The sequence below is a fragment of the Otolemur garnettii genome, unplaced genomic scaffold (genome assembly GCF_000181295.1).
Source record: "Otolemur garnettii isolate 467f Iridium unplaced genomic scaffold, OtoGar3 scaffold00011, whole genome shotgun sequence".
NCBI classification, from domain to species: domain Eukaryota; kingdom Metazoa; phylum Chordata; class Mammalia; order Primates; family Galagidae; genus Otolemur; species Otolemur garnettii.
The window spans coordinates 34,786,383-34,804,752 of record NW_003852406.1 but is presented as its reverse complement, the minus strand read 5'-3'; the positions used below and the strand labels follow the sequence as shown (position 1 = coordinate 34,804,752).

General features: G+C 41.9%; 1 protein-coding gene across 3 annotated transcripts in view; it reads left to right on the top strand.

Annotated features, from left to right (window-relative positions):
* The first annotated feature begins 5,887 nt into the window (after positions 1-5,887).
* Positions 5,888-18,370, top strand: part of SH3GL3 (SH3 domain containing GRB2 like 3, endophilin A3) — a 189,903-nt gene continuing 177,420 nt past the window's right edge. For all 3 annotated transcript variants that reach the window (XR_001161034.1, XM_012801832.1, XM_003784592.2), the window contains exon 1: positions 5,888-6,242. Coding sequence is in view for 1 of the 3 variants with exons in the window: in XM_003784592.2 (XP_003784640.1) it covers positions 6,198-6,242 (45 nt within the window). In the remaining 2 variants the exon portion in view is untranslated. The remainder of the gene's footprint in view (positions 6,243-18,370) is intronic.

The window sequence follows — 18,370 nt, the reverse complement described above, 5'->3', positions numbered from 1 at the left end:
AACAAAGTACAGAAAATCTATACATTTGCTCCCAGTTGTGATCTTGTGAGTTCAAGGCAAATTGCCAGGGTTCACATCTGGGATTCATCATGTCTGGTGTTACCTCATCTATGGGCACACATCTTTCCCAGATGTGGTGGAGGGGAGGCCTATGAAGTTACAAGGAAAACAAAACAGTATCCATGCTGTCAGCTTTCTGCTGCAGCCAGGTATGTGAGAATATGAAACCGAAGGAAACAATGCTTCTTGGTCTAGTTTATCTAAATACTTGGCACCCACTACAACAGCTATGTGGTGGACCAAACCCCACCTTTTCATACAGGAGTAACCCAGGATACCTCCTGAGAAGGGAGTCTGGGTGAGAGCTTTCTTTTTCATAAAATAGAGAGACACAAAGCTAGAAATAGAGAGGTCATGGTTAAACCAACACTTTAGGGTTAATATGTCAGTATTCGAACTCAGCTCCCTCAAGGACTACCAGTAACTACATCTGGAGTTTATTGTTCAAATCCTTTGATATACTAATTTTACATCTCAGCCTTCATCCTAAGGAACTATTCATAAAATACAGAAAGAAAACCCTAATGGGAAAAGGGTATTTAATTCAGCATTATATAAATCATGAAAAATTTTGGGAATAAAACCTTTAAATGTGTAATGTGGAAAATGATCAAACATAATTTCATAATTGGGTAATTAGGCTATCATGATAATGATGTGTGTGAAGACAAGGCAGCATAGGAAATGCTTGTATAACTAAAAGAACAAAGAAGAAAATACACTATGCATAGTATTGACACTGTTATACTTTAATTTTGCACATGAAAAAGACTATGAAAGAAAAATATTAAGATGGTAGTTTCCAATATGATTCCAGAGGTAATTTTTCATTGAACAAAACTTGGTTGTTTACCTTCAAAAAGCAAAGAAAATCTGAGTGATAAGTTGATAACAATGGTAGAAGAAAGAAAAAACGGATAGAAGAAAGAAACAAAAATACCATAAAATGACAAAGCTAAGACCAAATATAACCTTTTCATAATAAATGTAAATGCTTTAAATTTCTATAGGAAAAGGCAAAGACATATTTTTTTCCCAAGACAAACTTAAATTTTATTCTTTATTAAAGAGCATATGCAACAAAATGAAAGGTCAAAAATAAAGGATAAATTAAGACACAGGGAGGCATATACAAAAAGAGATACAAATATAGTTATGTGACAAAGAAAAATAGAGGGCAAAAAGCCATAGATAGTACAAAACTTTTTATAGATAAAAAGGAAAATTGACAAGTAAGCTATGACCATCATAAACACCTATAAGCAGGATATCACAGCACTGAAATGTTTAAGGCAAAATCCTCAAATATAAGGTACAACAGGTATCATCACACCACTCTTGTACCAAGAGACTGTAGAGTAGAATACAGTACCTCTCCACATCATTGACAAGTGACCTAGAAGAGTATTGTGATACAGAGCATACAGAATATTCTCAGAAGACTGATTCATGAGATATATGATGGGATAATATTTTGAAACATCTATGAGCATATTTCCTCCCTCCTCTGCCCCATACTCGGAATTCTTCTGCTCCCTCCTCCCCCACATAGATGTGAGTTACTTGCTACAGAATCAGATACAAGGTCTGTAAATACTCACTAGACACAAAAGGTGGCCCAAGCATGGCACTCTGTAGCCTAGGGTAGAGAAAGGATGAGAGCCAAAGAACATAAGAGAACACTCACTGCCCTGCCAGAACATGCCAGAGACAACCACAGTGTCTCTTCTTGTCATTGACACATGAAGGCCACCGAATGCCCAAATATCCTCCAGTTAAGTGATGTTTGTCTATGCCACTAGGCTCTTCCTGCTGGGGGCAGGGCCCTTTAAAACTTGTGGAACTGGTGGCAATCAACTGAAGAAAAGTAAAGTTAAAAGTAGCAAGAGATAAAAAGACAGGACAGGAAACAAAACAAACAAACAAAAAGACAGGACACAGCTTGGTACCTGTAGCACAGTGGTTATGGTGCCAGCCACATACACCAAGAGCGGCAGGTTGGAACCTGACCCAGGCTAGCTAAACAACAATGACAACTGGAACAACAATAACAACAAAAATAGCCAGGCATTGTGGTGGGCACCAGCTACTTGGGAGGCTGAGGCAAGAATATTGCATAAACCCAAGAGTTGGAGGTTGCTGTGAGCTATGACACCACAGCACTCTACTGAGGGCAACATAGTGAGACTTTAAAAAAAAAAAGAAAGAAAAGAAAAGAAAAGACAGGACACATAGAATAGAGTTTTCAAAGGTGGGAAAGCTTGTGGGGTTCCAGGGAATGGCCCTGAGTGTTTGTTCCACTCAGCTTTTACTGAAGGTATTTGCTCATTTAGCCCAGAGGGTAAGCTGAGGAAGGGAACAAGAATGTCAGCAGTTTCTCTGAGTAACCATGCCAGCTTTTATTCTATCTATAATCATTAAGGGTGTGAGCAGCCTCGAGAAATCTGAAACCTGAGCCTTGTGTGGGGGCAGCCTCCTGTCTGTGTTCACCCTCACAGATTCCTTGGGGACGTTAATCCCTACTACTTCTCTGTGTAGCAGATGCCAGTGGTGTCAGGCTTCTCTGAAGAATCAGTAGAAAAGAGGAATTTTTGTCTGATTTCCAACCCAGAGGCGTCTTTCTCTGTTATAAGGGTACAAACCCTTCTGCCCATATTTCAGGGTGCAAGCTGTTCCCTTGATCTCTTCCCTGGCCATAATACAAATCTCTCCAATGGGTATTTGCTTTGACTGTTGACTAGACAGGGGACAGCCTGGTTAATGTTCCTCCTCAGGCCTTACACTTAGCTCCTCTATGGCCATTCTTCTTTAGCGTGTTTACAGACCCAGCAGGGGTGTTTGCAAGCTGTATCCCTATAGGTCGGGCTTCTAGCAAAAGCAGGAACTGCTCAGATAAGTAATTTAGCTGCTGGTTTAAAAGTAAGGTAGCTAAACTGTTTTTATTCCACGTTGCTCAGCTTATTTCTCTATTTTACCCTTTTTCTGGGGGTGTTTTCCCTTGCCAAGAATGGGGTCTTTGGTCCCCGTTCTCCCTTCCTCTTCCCAGTCCCCATTAGTTTCATCCCATGTAGATAGCTCTGGTACATGGCCCAGGACATCTGCACACCTCTCACCTAAACAAAGGAGCAATAGGCCCTTGAGTGACTGAAGGAGTGATTGCGATATGAAAGGAAAACCTTGACCGGGCCAAGGTGGCTCCAGCTAGCATGAGTTTGAAATCTTCCTCTGAGCTAGGAGATGTGGTAGAATACACTCTCTTGTAACAGATAAATTGAAAAACTGTACTCCAGAAACTAAGCACGTACATTATCTCAAACCTCTATGATATGTATATATATAATTATGTAACACAACTGGCTATGTAGAGAAAACCCTCCAAAACCATGTTATGTGATAATAGTGCAAGTACCAAATTTAATATATGATAAATTTAAAAAACTTTTAGAAAATATATTTTTAAAATGTCTCAAACAACATTTAGATCAAAGTGAAACTCAAAACTGTAACCAAAATAGTCAGAAGGTGTATATTACTCATGAAAATCAGCTATGAAACCATATTCAGGAGAAATTTTTTTTTTTCAGTTTTTTTTGGCTGGGGCTGGGTTTGAACCCGCCACCTCTGGCATATGGGGCCGGTGCCCTACTCCTTTGAGCCACAGGTGGTGCCCCAATATTCATGGTTTTATAATGTACTGAGTATAAAATAAGAAAGAGTAAAAATAAAGCTACATATTCAACCAAAGAGATTAAGGAGCTGCAAATCAACTTTAGTGGACATTTGTTGTTGATGTTTTTGACTGCCTAGCTTCTAGCTTCTTCCTCTATGTGAGAGATCCATAGTGGTGTGACTCTTAGAGCCTGACACATCATCCACACTTAGGGCCCTGGAACTTTGCAGCTGGAGGGAGTGCCCAAAAGAACAGCCTTCATTCTGATAGCCACCTCCAGTGTGCAGTGGCTCCATCCCGGCCTAGCTGCTCCTGGACACTGTCAGTCCTGTGCTCAAGACTCCTAGTTCCTGCCCATTCCCCCTCCTCCCTTCCTGTGACTCTCTGGGCTGTGTGATGTCCTTCTCCAAAGCATTCTTTTCCAGCTTACGTTAAGTAGAGTCTGTTTCGATTGTTAATAACCTTAAACCTTGACTAAGTCTTCTGAATGAAACTGAAGAAATGGATAAACAAAAAACAAACAAACAAAAAAAACCCAATAAGACAAAAACAACTATTGTAGTGATAAGTAAATTAAAAATGTTTCTAAAATACTATAATTGGCAAACCTCCAATGAGTCTAATTATAGAAAAAGTAAGAAAAAATCACACTTTTACCAAGAAATAAAAAGATATAGGTAAGATTCTCAAGTTTTAAAATGGTGAGAATAGGCTCTATATTTGATTAAAACCAAACTTAACTGCAGAAGGAATTGTCAGTAAGGTGTTTTTGTTTGTTTTAAAAACCTATCTCCTTTCCAAAGGGTAGGGAGCCAGGCTGGTTAGGAGGAAGTTCCTTAGAACCTGTGCTATTTAAACCCTTCTTGGGCATGGACAGCCAGTATAAGGGAGACCCACCCACCTGGCCCCCAGCTGGCTTTCTGCCTTAGGTAGCAGGTAGCCTGCAATGGAGGTCTCTCTTGAGTGGGGTTCAGACTGTGGTGTGGACAGATGATTTTGCTATGTATTCTATCCCACCTGTCACTACCCTCTCACCTTTAGGTCACATTATCTGTGGCTGATGTCCACCACACCTCTGCCAGGGAAGGCCACCATGCTCACCCAAGTCACAGTAACCAAAATTCTCTGATGGGCGGCCTTCAACCCAGGGTTTCCACTAAGTTCATGCATGTTTCCTGGGATCAGAGGAAGAGCGGTGCTGACTCTGGTCACTTTGTGAGGAAACGGAGGCACAGAGCGCTGTATTCACCCAGTCCTTGCTAGGATGAGGAAAAGGGATAGGGACTCAGCATCTACAGCCAAGCAGATGCCAGGACGTAGGAGTAAACCAAGTGTCCAGGGCAGACGGGGGCTGCTTGTCACCCCAGATGGGACTTGCTGAGGGCCCAGAAAGAGGACCGTCTTTTAGGTGAGGATTGATGGAGGAAGGTGTTTTCTTCCGCGTGAAGTGTTGCCAAAAGTGGGTTCTAGGTCTTGAAAGTCCTTAGGCCCTATGGTCAATGAGGATCAAGGCAATGCTCCGTGTCCCTGGGTCGACTTCGGCTGTGAGCACGGCGAGCTCAGGGCCTTGGGCAGAGTGAAGCTCTGTAACTGACATACCTCCTAGGGGTGAGCTGGGAGAGCCAGGCCGGGTGAATTCTCCCGGGGTATGGAACGTGCTATTTACGATACCTTGACGAAAGTTGCTCTTAGTGCAGTTGACAGTGGGCTCAGCAGCGTCCCAGGGAGGCGAGCACTGTATTTATTGGTAAATTACTCCATAATTCTAGAGGTCCCATAGGACCAAAACACTTGAGCACTTAGTCCCCAGAGCACTACGTGGACAAACAAGAAAGCCCACCGTCCACAGACCGCTTTCTCTTTCTCTAGATCCCTAGTCTGGTAGCATTTCTCACTCTCTAGGCGTTATTTCCAAGAGTTTCCTTCTTAAAACATAAAACACCCACCGAAAACCGGCCAGAGGTGGCGATGTTGCCTGTGAGCAAAAGCAGGTTTCGCACTAAGTCCCAGAAGCATAGAAAGGTGATTCCTCTCTCGGTACCCAATCTCAAAACCAGATCCGTCCCGTCCAGCGCCCAGCAAGAAGTACTGTGGGTCTCTGCTCCCCAGACCCCCGGGACAACCCCAGGTCCAGCTTCCCAGGCGGGTCTTCCTCTGGGCTCAAATCCTCCAAGGCTCCACGCAACAATGAAGCGTGGGCGGCCGCAGAGGCTTCATTTGCATACCGACGCGGCTTGGCCAATGGGGTGCGCAGGGGCTTTGGAACGCAGTGTTGCCATCTGCGTGCGCGCGTGTGAGCGAGTGTGACAGCGGCTGTGGCTGTGGCAGTGGCGGTGGCCGTGGGAGGCGGGCCCGGCGGAGCCCAGCCGCGCGGGTACCGGCCCGGGCGCCCGCTCCTACAGCGTGTTGCAGCCTCGTGGCCCGGCAGAGCCCAGAGACCACCCCACCCCAGCAAGTCGCAGTCGCGATGTCGGTGGCCGGGCTAAAGAAGCAGTTCCACAAAGCCAGCCAGGTAGGGAGGCACAGAGGAGGGAGGGAGGGGGACTAGGAGGCTGTGGCCCCTTGGAGGCTCCCAGACCTTTGGGATTCTGGCTCCTTGAAGGGCCTTGCTTGGGGCTCGTTTTCTTCCCGCCTAGGAGGGCGCGAGGGTGGGTGAGGGGCCTCCCGGTTTCTCCTCGGCTTCTGGAATCTCCTACCTCCCAGACCCCGGCCCAGAGATCTACCCTGGGCCGCTGTAAATCTGAGAGGTTCCTAGGAGAACGCAAAGGTGGCGGGCCACATAGTCTTGGGTATCAGAGAGAAAGGGAGAGGGAGAGAGAGAGGGCGCCTTCAGGGAGAGGCGCTGGGAGGTGGACCCTGCGGAGTGTGATGCCAGCGGGGCCTCCCTGGGGTACCCAGTCTTTCGGTCGGGAGCGACTCGTGGGCGGCACATCCCGCCGCCTCTGGTGGGCCGCACCCGCACCAGCGCCTCGGGGCATGCAGTGTGCTCGGCGGCGCTTGCCTGGGCCCTGCTGCGCTGCCTGCGCGCCTGGAAATGGACTTCGCTAGACTGTGTCTGGTTCCCCGGCTAGAGCTCCTCTCCATGGCGGGCCTTACCCTCCCAACTGTCGTGCCTATGTTGGCCCAGGGCTGGGCACCAGGCTTCTACTCTCAAAGAGCTGACAGCTCGGTGGGGAGACAGGGAGACAGACATGTAAACAAACAGCGCTAGACACACCTTCCAGCGCGCAAAGGATGGCAGATAACGTGGTGGGGGCGTTAGGAACAGAAGAAAAAGGAAAACAGAAAGACAAGCAATTGATGTGCCTGTGTGTGTTGATAATGAGCAAATTAGTTTCCCGACATTGCGGGCTCTTCAGCTCTGGCAGGGCTCTCACTGTGAAACCTCTTCCCTACCTGCACCAATGCTGTTGCACGCTCCCCTCCCCCAATCCCAAAATTGGGATTTTGCTAGAACCAAGGTGGACAGATTTCATTCAGATTCCACATTTGTGATGAAATTTCATCCTTCTACTCTCTAAAACGGGCCTGTGAAAACAGCAGGAATTAGAGGATTCTCTTCTTTTAGCCCCAGTCCCAGGCTGAAAGGTACTTGCTGTCCTCCCACTCACACCTCTTCTATGAGGAAACTGGGTGATGCTTTTTCTGCTTGGGGGACTGGGAAGACAGTGGTGCTGTCCCTGGTGATGAGGAAACTGAAGGAGACGATGGCCCTTGGGCACTTTGAAGGGTCTTTGGGACATTAATGTGTCACTGGCCTATGGTCAGGTGCATTCCTGACCTGGAGCTTGGGGTGAGGCCAAGACTGGAGCAACTGATTTGGGGGCTTTTCCACACTAAATGGAGATTTTGAAGTGTAAGTTTAGACAGAAGTGAGAAAATTCACTTCAGTGGGCTAAAGACGGAGTCTGGGGAGTGCTCATGTTTAAGGACAATATTTAGCTCAGTGCTTGATGAGCAATGACCCCGCAATACATACTTACTGAATAGGTGAAATTTTGGTGTGTGGAGCAACACAGGAAAGAAAGAACTAGTAGAATACAGGAGAGAGAGGATTATCTTGAAAAGAGAATTTACATGTTGGAGCAATCAACAGGTGCTTCTGTGAGCTGAGTATTTGAGGAGCATTCTCAGCTCATTGGGACAGCCAGGGGCAAGGCAGTGCCCGAGGAGTTACTGACTGTGCTGGTTACACTGGTTTCTCTGGCATTGACTGGGAACAAACCCCCTCTTTTGAAAAAAAAAAATTAATGGATACAGACATCATAGGCGTAAATCTCAGAGGTAACCAAGACATAAGCCCTGGATGATTTAAGTTGGTTTCTGACCACTAACCAGAGTGAATGGTTGAAATCCGTTCAGGTTATATTGGCATTTAAGAAATATTTTGCTAGTGATGGGGAGTTTGGTTTAACTACCCATAATCAGTCCATTATAAATGAAATGAGCAGAAGGTCTAATTTAGCCTTTTTTTTTTTTCATAAACTGAAATCATTTGTGACTTCATCTGTGATTTTAGGAAACCCAGAGAGAATCTTTATAACAGATAGCTAGGAATCTCAGAATCTTTAAAAAGATTCTCTCTGAGATTCCTAGCTACATTTCGTGGTTAAAGTGCTCAATAGATAGATTTTTAAAAATCTGTTCTACAAGTCCTTTTAAGAAATCTTACAATACAACAGATATGGTGGAGAAATTAGACAAGGTTTAATATAGTAAGAGTGAACATGATCATAAAAAATGCCTCTCAGACAACATTTTAACAGTGAATTTTAATTCACATAGGATTTTTCCAAGGGCAGGAGAAAAGGACCCTGAGATAATGTCAGTGGCTAAATAATTCCCATAGATCCAGGCTTGGCTAGGCCAGTGACTAGCTTTGTGACCTCAAGAACGTGACTTAACCCATCTGGACTTTGGTTTTCTCTCTGTATGATGAATTAGAGGGTTTAAAAGCTATGACTGTTATAAAATTGGTTGTGGTGATGATTGCACAACTCTTTGAATATACTGAACACCACTGTATTGTACATTTTAATAGGTGAATTGTATGGTATGTGAACCATATCTTGATAAAGTACAGTATATTGTACATGTGTATGTGGTATGTGTATGTATTTGTGTGTGTATATATACATACATACATATATACATCCCAGTTCTGAAATTCTTAAGTAATTCACTTAAGAGAAAGATGAATATAGGTAAATGAATCTTTTATAGATCAGGCAACCAGGAAAAATTACCGATAACCTAGTTAATTATTCATTCTTTCCTAAAAGTCACCTTAACTTACAGCAGCAGTTCTCAACCTGTGGGTCGTGACACACAGGTTGCGAACTGTATTAAAGGGCTGCAGCATTAGGAAGGCTGAGAACCATTGCCTTACAGGGACTGCAGAACTGTAAACCCCAGGATTTGGCAGCACATGGAAACCGACAGGAAGAAGAAGAAGAAATAAAATGAAAGATTTCAAGTTGAGTTAATATTAATAACAATTTAATTAATTCTTTGCTTTAGCATTTGAGACTAGAACCTGTTCCCTGTGTTTGAAATTAAATACTTTTTTTCTCTTGTAAGATATTTTAATAGAGCTGCTTACTTTCCAGATAGGGATACAGCTTGAGCTATTAGAAATAAATACAAATAGCTTAGAGATGGCCGTGTGGGTTCTTGTGAAATTGAACAATAAAAATACAGCTTATAGTAATTACATCAGTGTTAGCACTCAGTGGTTTATATTCATTATGCTTATTTCATAGTAATTTTTCCTAACAGCATTTATTGTTGGTGAAGGTGGTGCAGGCCACACCTGTGTGCGCTCTGACCAGGGAGCTGTAGTAATAGACATCACATTCTTTCCACTTCTGGACTGCCTTGCCTTCCAGGGGCCTTGCTCTGTATTCCGTGCAAGTCTAGGGACCAGTTTTGTCTCTCTTCTTTTTCTGCTTCTCTCTGAGACTAGTGTCTCTCTGATGACACCTTTGTGGGCTCCACGTTAGCTTTACTTCTTTTTGTCCTTATGTAGCAGTGCCCTTTAACCTCTGTCATGTGACCCAGCACCACACTAGGGAAGTGGGGCCCCTAACACAGCTTTTTACTAACTTCCCCCTTTCTTCTTTAATGTACTAACCAGAAACATGGTAAGTGGTCTGAAGAGGCCTGGACATACTCCTGCAGTCATTGACAGCACAGGCTGGCCATTTATGGGCAAATGCTTCAGAGAAGGATATTCTTTGTAAGTTATGAGATTTTCTAAGAAGCTAAAATATTTTATTCCTTTCTTTATGGATTGTTTGATAAATTAATCTATAAATCTCTGTGTGTACGTGTGTGCACATGTGTATGTATGTTTTTGGAGTCAGGGTGCTTGGGTAGATGTTCAAATCAAATTGATTTTGATTGTTTTTAAATACCTGGAGGATACAATATAATCTGAACATTTCTTACTACTGATGATTTTTTGTTTTAAAAGTAAATGCAACTCAGGGTATCAGTTGGAATTTGATTGAAAAATGCATTTGAAAGCAGGGACTTTTTTCCCCTGTTGCTTCAGTTTGATTTTTCAGCTTTATTAACTGTGTTTCCCAAAGTTGAGTATGTAGGGGGTGTCTTGTGTATTTGGGGACACTGTTATAGGCATGCTTTGCCCAGAAAATAAAACTTTTAATAAACAGAATTGACCCACTACTTTATTTGGCTAAATAATAGGTGAACATATACTAGTCTTTGTTAGCAAAATGTGGATAGATTTTGCTTTTCTATAGAAACCTAGAAAAGTACTGAGTTGGGGAAAGGGTTTGGGGGAAGTACTAGGTATAAGATCAGGGAGGCATTAGTACAGTCCTAACTGTTATGGTTCTTTGAAATGCCTTCTCCATGGGCTCTCCCTTTGCAATTACCAGGGCCACCTGGGCTTTCCTGACACCCAGCACCAGCAGCCAGTGCCCTCCCAGCCCGGCGTTATTCCTTCTCATTTTTTCTCTAACCTTTGGATGATGGTGTCTTTCCCCTGGCATTGAGTAAATCTTTTTCAACGCTAACACTGTCAAGTATTAAGCCTGTTCAAATCACCCTTTGGAGGTAGAGCTTGCTGCTCTTTAGTCTGGACTACTCGTGTTTGCCCTGGTGAGTCTGCCATCTCAGCGTTATGTGGTCATCCATGTCCGCATCCTTTCTTCTTTATGGGCCACAGGTGGACAGGCCAAGGACCCTGGCAGCTCACACGTGGGTGCATTGCTGGCCATGGGCAGAGCACACCTGGCTTCAGCTCTGTCTCTCGTTTCTGGGGGACTTTGCTGCTGTTGTCGCTTCTTGTGCTGTACTTTTTATTTCTTCTCTCCTGGACCGTTTCCATAGTAGGACAAAGACTGCTGGGTTAGGGAAATAATGGAAAGTCTGAGTGCGTTGTGGAGGGCCAACGGAGGATAGATCTTGCACGGCTTTTTACATGTGACTGTGCTGGCTGGAATCGGAAGACTACTGTTTATAAATTTTCCTAAGAATTTAGCACTGGTGTTAGGGAAGTGCTGATGCTGGACCAGAACAACACAGCTTTCTAAGAATGTTGATCTACTCTTGGGAAAAACATGGCAAGAGGTTTTCACTTGAATTCTGAAATCTGTTTCTTTAAATTTTCAATCATGTTTCAAACTACACTTTGTCCTGTTTTACAGTTTCTATGCCTAATTTTAAGTAGGTATATCTTCTTTAAAATGATAATTTCATTTCTTGAGGTAGAGTTTTCCTCTTAAAGTTTTTCAGATTCATATCTCAAGAGTTTGGCTTTTTGCCACATCTCTCTACAGTTAATTTGCAGATCATGTGTCCTTGGCTTGCTCTGCTTGCAGAAAGATACAACTGTTTGCTTAACTGAAGTGGCCCCTCTCTCAACTTCTCCCTCAGTTCCTGTATCTTTTTTTTTTTCTTTTAATTCTGACTCTGCTGTTGTGGCCTGGTGGTTAGAATATTTCCTACCTTACAACTTCATTTTGTATTCCTCCTCCCCTCCCTGCTCCCCTGCCCTCCCCTCCCCTTCCTCTCCTTTCCCTCTCACCCCCTTCCCCTCTGTGACATGGGGTCTCGCTGTGTCACCCAGACTAGAGTGCAGTGGTAGTTCACAGGCACTACAGCCTGGGCACCAAAGATCTCATATCTCAGCCTCCGAGTAGCTGGGACTGTAGTTGCCTGCTACTGTGCCTGGCTTTCACTTTTTTTTTCCTGTATCTAAATTGTTCTTTGTGACCAGGCATTTTCATATCTTTTTACTTTTCCTAAAAACCATACATTCCTCTGCTCAATGTACTGGTTTACTTGTTTAAATTGTTCTTCTGTAAGATGGTATCGATTCATAACCTTAGATGTGTACTCTTTCAGTGTCTAATTGAATTCAACTACCTTTTCTCAGATTCAACTTCCAGATGATCTAAATGGGCTTCACATAAGGAAAAGTAGTCATAGTCATACTTCTTCTTTTTTCTTTTCTTTATTTTTTTGTCTTTTAAGTAATTGGGCTGGGAAACAGATTTTGTTTTATTAAGATAGTCTTTTGTGCTTTGTGCTGTCTTTATTAGGTTTTTTATTTTTTGGAAAAACTGAGTCATCTCTCAGAAGTGAGGCTAAATCTTAAAATTACATTTATGTGGATACGTTGATATAAATATTCTAAAAATTGTGTAAAATTTATAAAGATCTGATGGACCTGTGTGATGCTGTCAGTTGACATTCTGTTTCTTTTCCTAAAAGGCAGTATACTATAGAAGTAACTAAATTTCCTTGTTAATTGTTTGTCGCAATGGATTACCATAAGATTTTTAACTGTGGGTATTCTAATGTTTGTCACTTACACAGATTTGATTCTTCCCTAAAGGTGTCTGTAGTCAGATGGAAGGAGATCTAACAAGTGCCCTTGAACATGTATCTGATAACTTAGAAATCAATGAATCAGCTAAACATTTCCAAAAATCTAATATAAAACTGATACATTTATGAAACTGCTAACAAAGATCAAACAGAAAAAGAATTAATTATATGGGACTAAACTGATAATATATTATGATTTTTATTTTAAATATTGCTGGTTCTTTAATGTTTTATTTTCTAGATTTAAGGAAGCTTTTTATTAGGCACATACAGAGAGTGCCAAAAAGGTGTATATATATTTTAAGAAAGGAGAAAACTGTATTAAAATTGTAATACTCAAGTCAAATTTGACTTCTCCAATTACAAGAGGTGTAAGATACAATATACAAGATAACAAACATTATTGGCATATGTTATTACGATTTTAACACATTTTTTTCTTTCTTAAAATATGTGTACTTTTTTTGGCACCCTATCTACATTAATTTGATAATGTATACTCTTGTGAACAGTATTGAAATATTTGATTTTTCTCCCTATCTGATTTACCCAAAATAAAAAAAATTTATGAATATTTTTCATTTTATGACAATATAATTATTTACATAAATTCAATAAAAGCTATTTCCTTTCAAACAGGATTCAATAAAGAAGTTAGTTATGACTAAATACTATATTAAAAATCTAAGATCTGACTAAATACCATATTAAAAATTGTTTATATGTTATGCAAATAAATTCTGAAGCCTGCCTTGATTTAGCTTTCTAGCCTCAAAAGTTAAAAAATAAAAAAGTCCAATCTGAGGTTCAATCACTGTTCTTGCAACACCTATGTAAATACTCAGGTCAAATCTGATAAAATTAAACTTACTTTATAAGCAAATTAGTCCTATTCTGCTTATCTTTGGTAAAAATTGGGATGCTTGTAATGTATCTGTTTATTAGATTCCAGCCCTGTGCATTATTTTCAAGTTTTATTATCTACCTGTAGAATAGACTAAATGCTAAATTCTTCTAATGTTCTTCAATCTGATTTTCTACCATGTAATTACTAAAAGTGAAAACTGCTCGTTCTTAAAGCTTTACCTATGAGCTAGAAATAAGCAGTTTAATATAAATTTCAAGGGACAGGCCTCACTAAACGCCTGATGCTGGAAATTCAGACTGGGAAATTGCTGACTTTGTGTTTTGGATAGCTTTCCCCAAGACCATGAGAACAATACTGCTTATCACAACAAGACTCTTACTTCTCTTAATGCCTCCTTTTTCATTTGACAGGACTATAATTAAAACTTCACAATCAGTAACTGCTGTGGGTAGCGTGACAGAACCTGACCTGAGAAATCCTCTAGTGCACCTGTGGGTAACTTGGGCCGCAACCGTAACACAACTTTTTGCTCATCCTATGAAGAGTTGGCACTCTGTGTTATTTCAGCCCCACTCCATGGCTGTGAGGCACAGCAGGTCTCTTCCAGGTCCTCATGGTCCTTTGATTTGGGTAGTTGATTGCCTCTAGGCAATCTTAGTTCAGAACCACTGTACAAACTAGATTGGTCATATTCCTGTTGGTTTTATTTTGTATTTTCCTTCTTAAAATGTGTACCTGTTGTCTGTCATATCTCTGCAGAAATACAACTCCTGGCAGAATGACATTGGCTCAGGGCCTTTGAAATAATAGCCAACGCCCAAAGAATAGACAAAAATCAAACATAATAGTGAAAGCCAGACAGAGTAAGCCCAAGAGCATCTCTTTCTGGCCTCTTTGTTGTTCACGTGTGGCTAAAAGGTCTTGATACTGACTTCCGCTCTTGATGACCTTCCCCCAGTGTGGGACAAGACTGACGAACTGGAACAGTCCGTCCTGGCACTGAGGGACCCTCAATGTGAACATAGGCTAATGGATCAGTGGTGCTTTTGCAGAAAGATCTTGTGCAAAAGGGTCAATGTTTTAGATACCAGGATGAGATCACTCGTGTTGGACCCAAGCAAATTAGAGCTGGGAGAGCAAGAAGGAGCTTATGCTTGCCTGTCTGAGATGAGACTCCCTCAAGGACTTTCAAAAATAAAGCCGTAAGATACATCTTCACATCTTTCATGCATTTCATTTTAGTGACCCACATTTCCACATATCCATCAGATAAGATGCTCTCAGAGGAACCCTAGCCTAGTGATGGCATCTCTGTCAGTGAACTGATGCCTGCTCTGGCTTTGAGCCTCTGGAACCATTGAGGTCTGTTTCTAAGCAGGTTGGGTCAGTTTATCCTTTTTGCCAATAAAAGCACTCTCCCCTCCCCCCCTTTTGTGGGTGTATCTTTGGCTTGCAGTGGTTGTGTTTCTGGGTTATAATCCTCTTTGCTTACTCCTGAATGAACTCATTAAGTTATGAGATCATGTTCTCTGATGTCTTCTTTTGGCTAACACCGTCTGCATGCAGACATGCTCCCTGGGATCTCCTACCTTGAAAAAAGAAAGCTGAAAACTCTGTCTTCATCTCACATCTCTTTACCTCTGACCTTTTCCCCCTCTCCCCTTCCCGGGAAAGTATATTGAGAAGTTGTTGTCCTACCTCTGCTTCGTTGCTATTCCAGTCGGCTTTCTTCCCCTCTGCTCTGAGACCTTGCCTCCCTAGGGCTTCAGCGACTCCCAAGTTGCCAACACTCTGGTCCTTGCTCCTATGTGCTCCCAGTGAGCTCATGGCCCATTCTCTGTTCACAGCACCTGCTACACCTGGTTTTCCTCTGGAAAACTCAGTGGCTGTTCCTTCAGGCCTCCTTTACTGGCTCCTACTCATCCCTTGGATTTCTAAATTCTAAAATACCCCAGCCTTTGGCAAAGTTTAATTACAGCTCAAATGTTCTTCCTGGGTGTAGACTCATAAATCTTAATGCCCACATCCCCTCTCTCCTTGGATATTTATAAAATCTCAAACTTAAGATGTCTAAACCTGAACTGTTACTTTTTCCACCCCAACCTGTTTTTCTACTGGTGGTCTCTAACATCTGTGAAGCTGTTCAAGTGAAACCAACCAACCAAACAAAACAAAACCTCATCCTTGATTGTTTCCCTTATTCCCAATAAAATCAGCAAGTCCTTCCTCTTGGTTCTACTTTCAAAAATAATCCTTCATCTGTTCACTCTTCTTCATTTCTGCTGCTGTCATCCTGGTCCTGGCCATCATTTCTTGTACTTGTAGGTATGGTAGCATCTTAGTCAATTCCCAAACCTTTACTCTTCTCAGCTACTTCCCATCGGCCCACAGTGGCCAGGACGCTCTTATTAAAAGGTATCTCAGAACATGTCATTCTTCTGCTTGCAAGATGTCAGCAGCCTCCAGTTGCATTTAGAATACAACCATCTTTTGTTACAAGTTGGATGGATTTGGAGAACACCCTCCTAAGTAAAGTCTCACAAGAATGGAGAATCAAACACCCCATGTGCTCCATAATAAGCAGAAATGTGCAGATTAGTAACATGCACATATGAGGGAAAAACTCAATTAATTCAAGAAGTGAAGGGGAGGGGGTTTGGTAAGTTCCCACCTAACTGTTACAAAGGAGTGTGGCACACTTCCTGGGTGAAGGTCACAACTACAACTTGGACTTTACCTTACTAATGAAAACGATGTAACCTGACCACACATACCCTCATATTAATCTGAAATAAAACAAGGTAGAATAGAACCCGAACTCTCTCCTCAGGCCGATGAAGCTTTCCCTGACTTGGCCTCTCCCTTTCCTCTCCTGCTGATGTCCAGCCACACTGGCTCCTTTCCTCTCCTTAATGTGTTAGCTGTTGTCTCAGCCTCATACCTTTCCTTGGATCTTTGCAAGGTATTTCCCTTTTATCATTCAGATCGCAGCACAGATTAAGGTCAGTTAAAAAAAATTTTTTTAGCCTTCGTGAGCTGGATTTACAAGGTCACTTCTTAGGAGAGGTCTTCCCTGACTATCCAATTCAAATAGGCATTTACCTTCCCTAGTGCGTTACTAAGTTTTTTTTTACTATATCACAAAAAATTTAATATTTTGATAACTTTTTCAATATATTTGGTTCCATTTATGATCCTATGTATTTTTAGTTAAGCTTTTTATTTTGAGATAATTATAGATTTACATACAATTTTAAGACACAATAAAGATTATTTGTATCCTTTACCCAGTTTTCACTAATGGGAACATTAGGAGAAACTATAGTACAGGATCACAATCGTGGTATTTATGTTGATTCAGTCAGGGTATAGAACTGATTTCTCACCACGAGGATCCCTTGTGTTGCCCTTTCATAATCATACCCATGTCCCTCTGGCCTGTACTCCCTCCTTAACCATTGGTAACTACTTATTTGTTCTTCATTTCTGTGATTTTGTCATTTCGGGAATGTTATACAATGGAATCATACAGTCTGCAACCTGTTGGGATTGGCTTTTTATAAACATCTCAGCATGGTACTGTAGAGAGTCATCCATAGTCTGGCCTTTTTATTGCCCATGGGTGCCTCATGGAATGGATGTATCTCAGATCATCTAACCATTCACCTGTGGGTGGACATGGGGCTTGTTCCTGGTTTGGAGCTGCTGTGAGTCTCTATGCCCTAGTTTTGTGTGGATGTGAGTCTGCATTTCTTGAGATAAATGACCAGGAGTGTCATTGTTGGATTACGCAGTAGTTGCATGTTTACTTTTTAAAGAACTGTCAATTTCTTTCCCAGAGTGGCGGTACCATTTTGTATTGCCACTAGTGATGTGTGACTGTTCCAATTTGTCCACATCCTCTCCAGCATTTATTGTCACTATTTTTTATTTTAGCCCTTCTGGGAGGTATGTAGTGATATCTAATTGTGGTTTTAATTTGTATTTCCCTAATTGAATAGCTTTCCATATGCTTATTTGCTTTCTGTAACTCCTCTTAGGTGAAACGATGTCTCTTCAAATCTTTGGACCATTTCTAAGTAGATTTTTAAAAGACTGTTGAGTTTTGAGTTCTTTACATATTCTAGATACTGGGCCTTTTTGGGGTATGTGGTTTGCATATGTTTTCTACTGGTCCATACCTTATGCCTTTAAATCCTCTTAATAGGGTCTTTTATAGAGCAAAAGTTTTTAGTTTTGATGAAGCCAAATTTAAGAATTTATTCATAAAAGGAATCATTCCCAAGATCCTGAAAATTCTTTTCTCCTTTGTTTGTTCCCAAAAGTTTTATGGTTTTATGTTTTACATTTAAGTCTGATTCATTTTGAGCTTTTTTTTTTTTTTTTTAATACAGAGTCTTATTCTGTTATCCTGGGCTAAAGTGCTGTGGCACTGTAGCTCACGGCAGCCTCAAACTCCTGGGCTTAAGCCATTTGCCTGCCTTAGCCTCTTGAGTAGGTGGGACTACAGGCGCCCACCACAATGCCTGGCTAGTTTTTCTGTTTTCAGTAGAGATGGGGTCTTGCTCTTGCTTAGGCTGGTCTTGAACTCCTAAACTCAAGTGAACCACCTGCCTCAGGCTCCCAGAGTGCTGGGATTATAGACGTGAGGCACTGTACTGGACCCCTGAGCTAATATTTTAAAGTAAGGTGTGAGACTTAGGTGGAAGCTTGTTTCTTTGCCTGTGAATGTCCACTTATTCCAGTACCACTGGTTGCAGTGGCTATATCCATTTTTCGTAGAATTGCTTTTGTACCTTTGTCAAAACAGCCGAGCATATTTGTGAGGTCTATTTATGCCTTCTCTATTCCATTCCATTGACCTGTGTGTCTGTCATTGGCCAATACTTTCCAGTCTTTTTTTTTTTTTT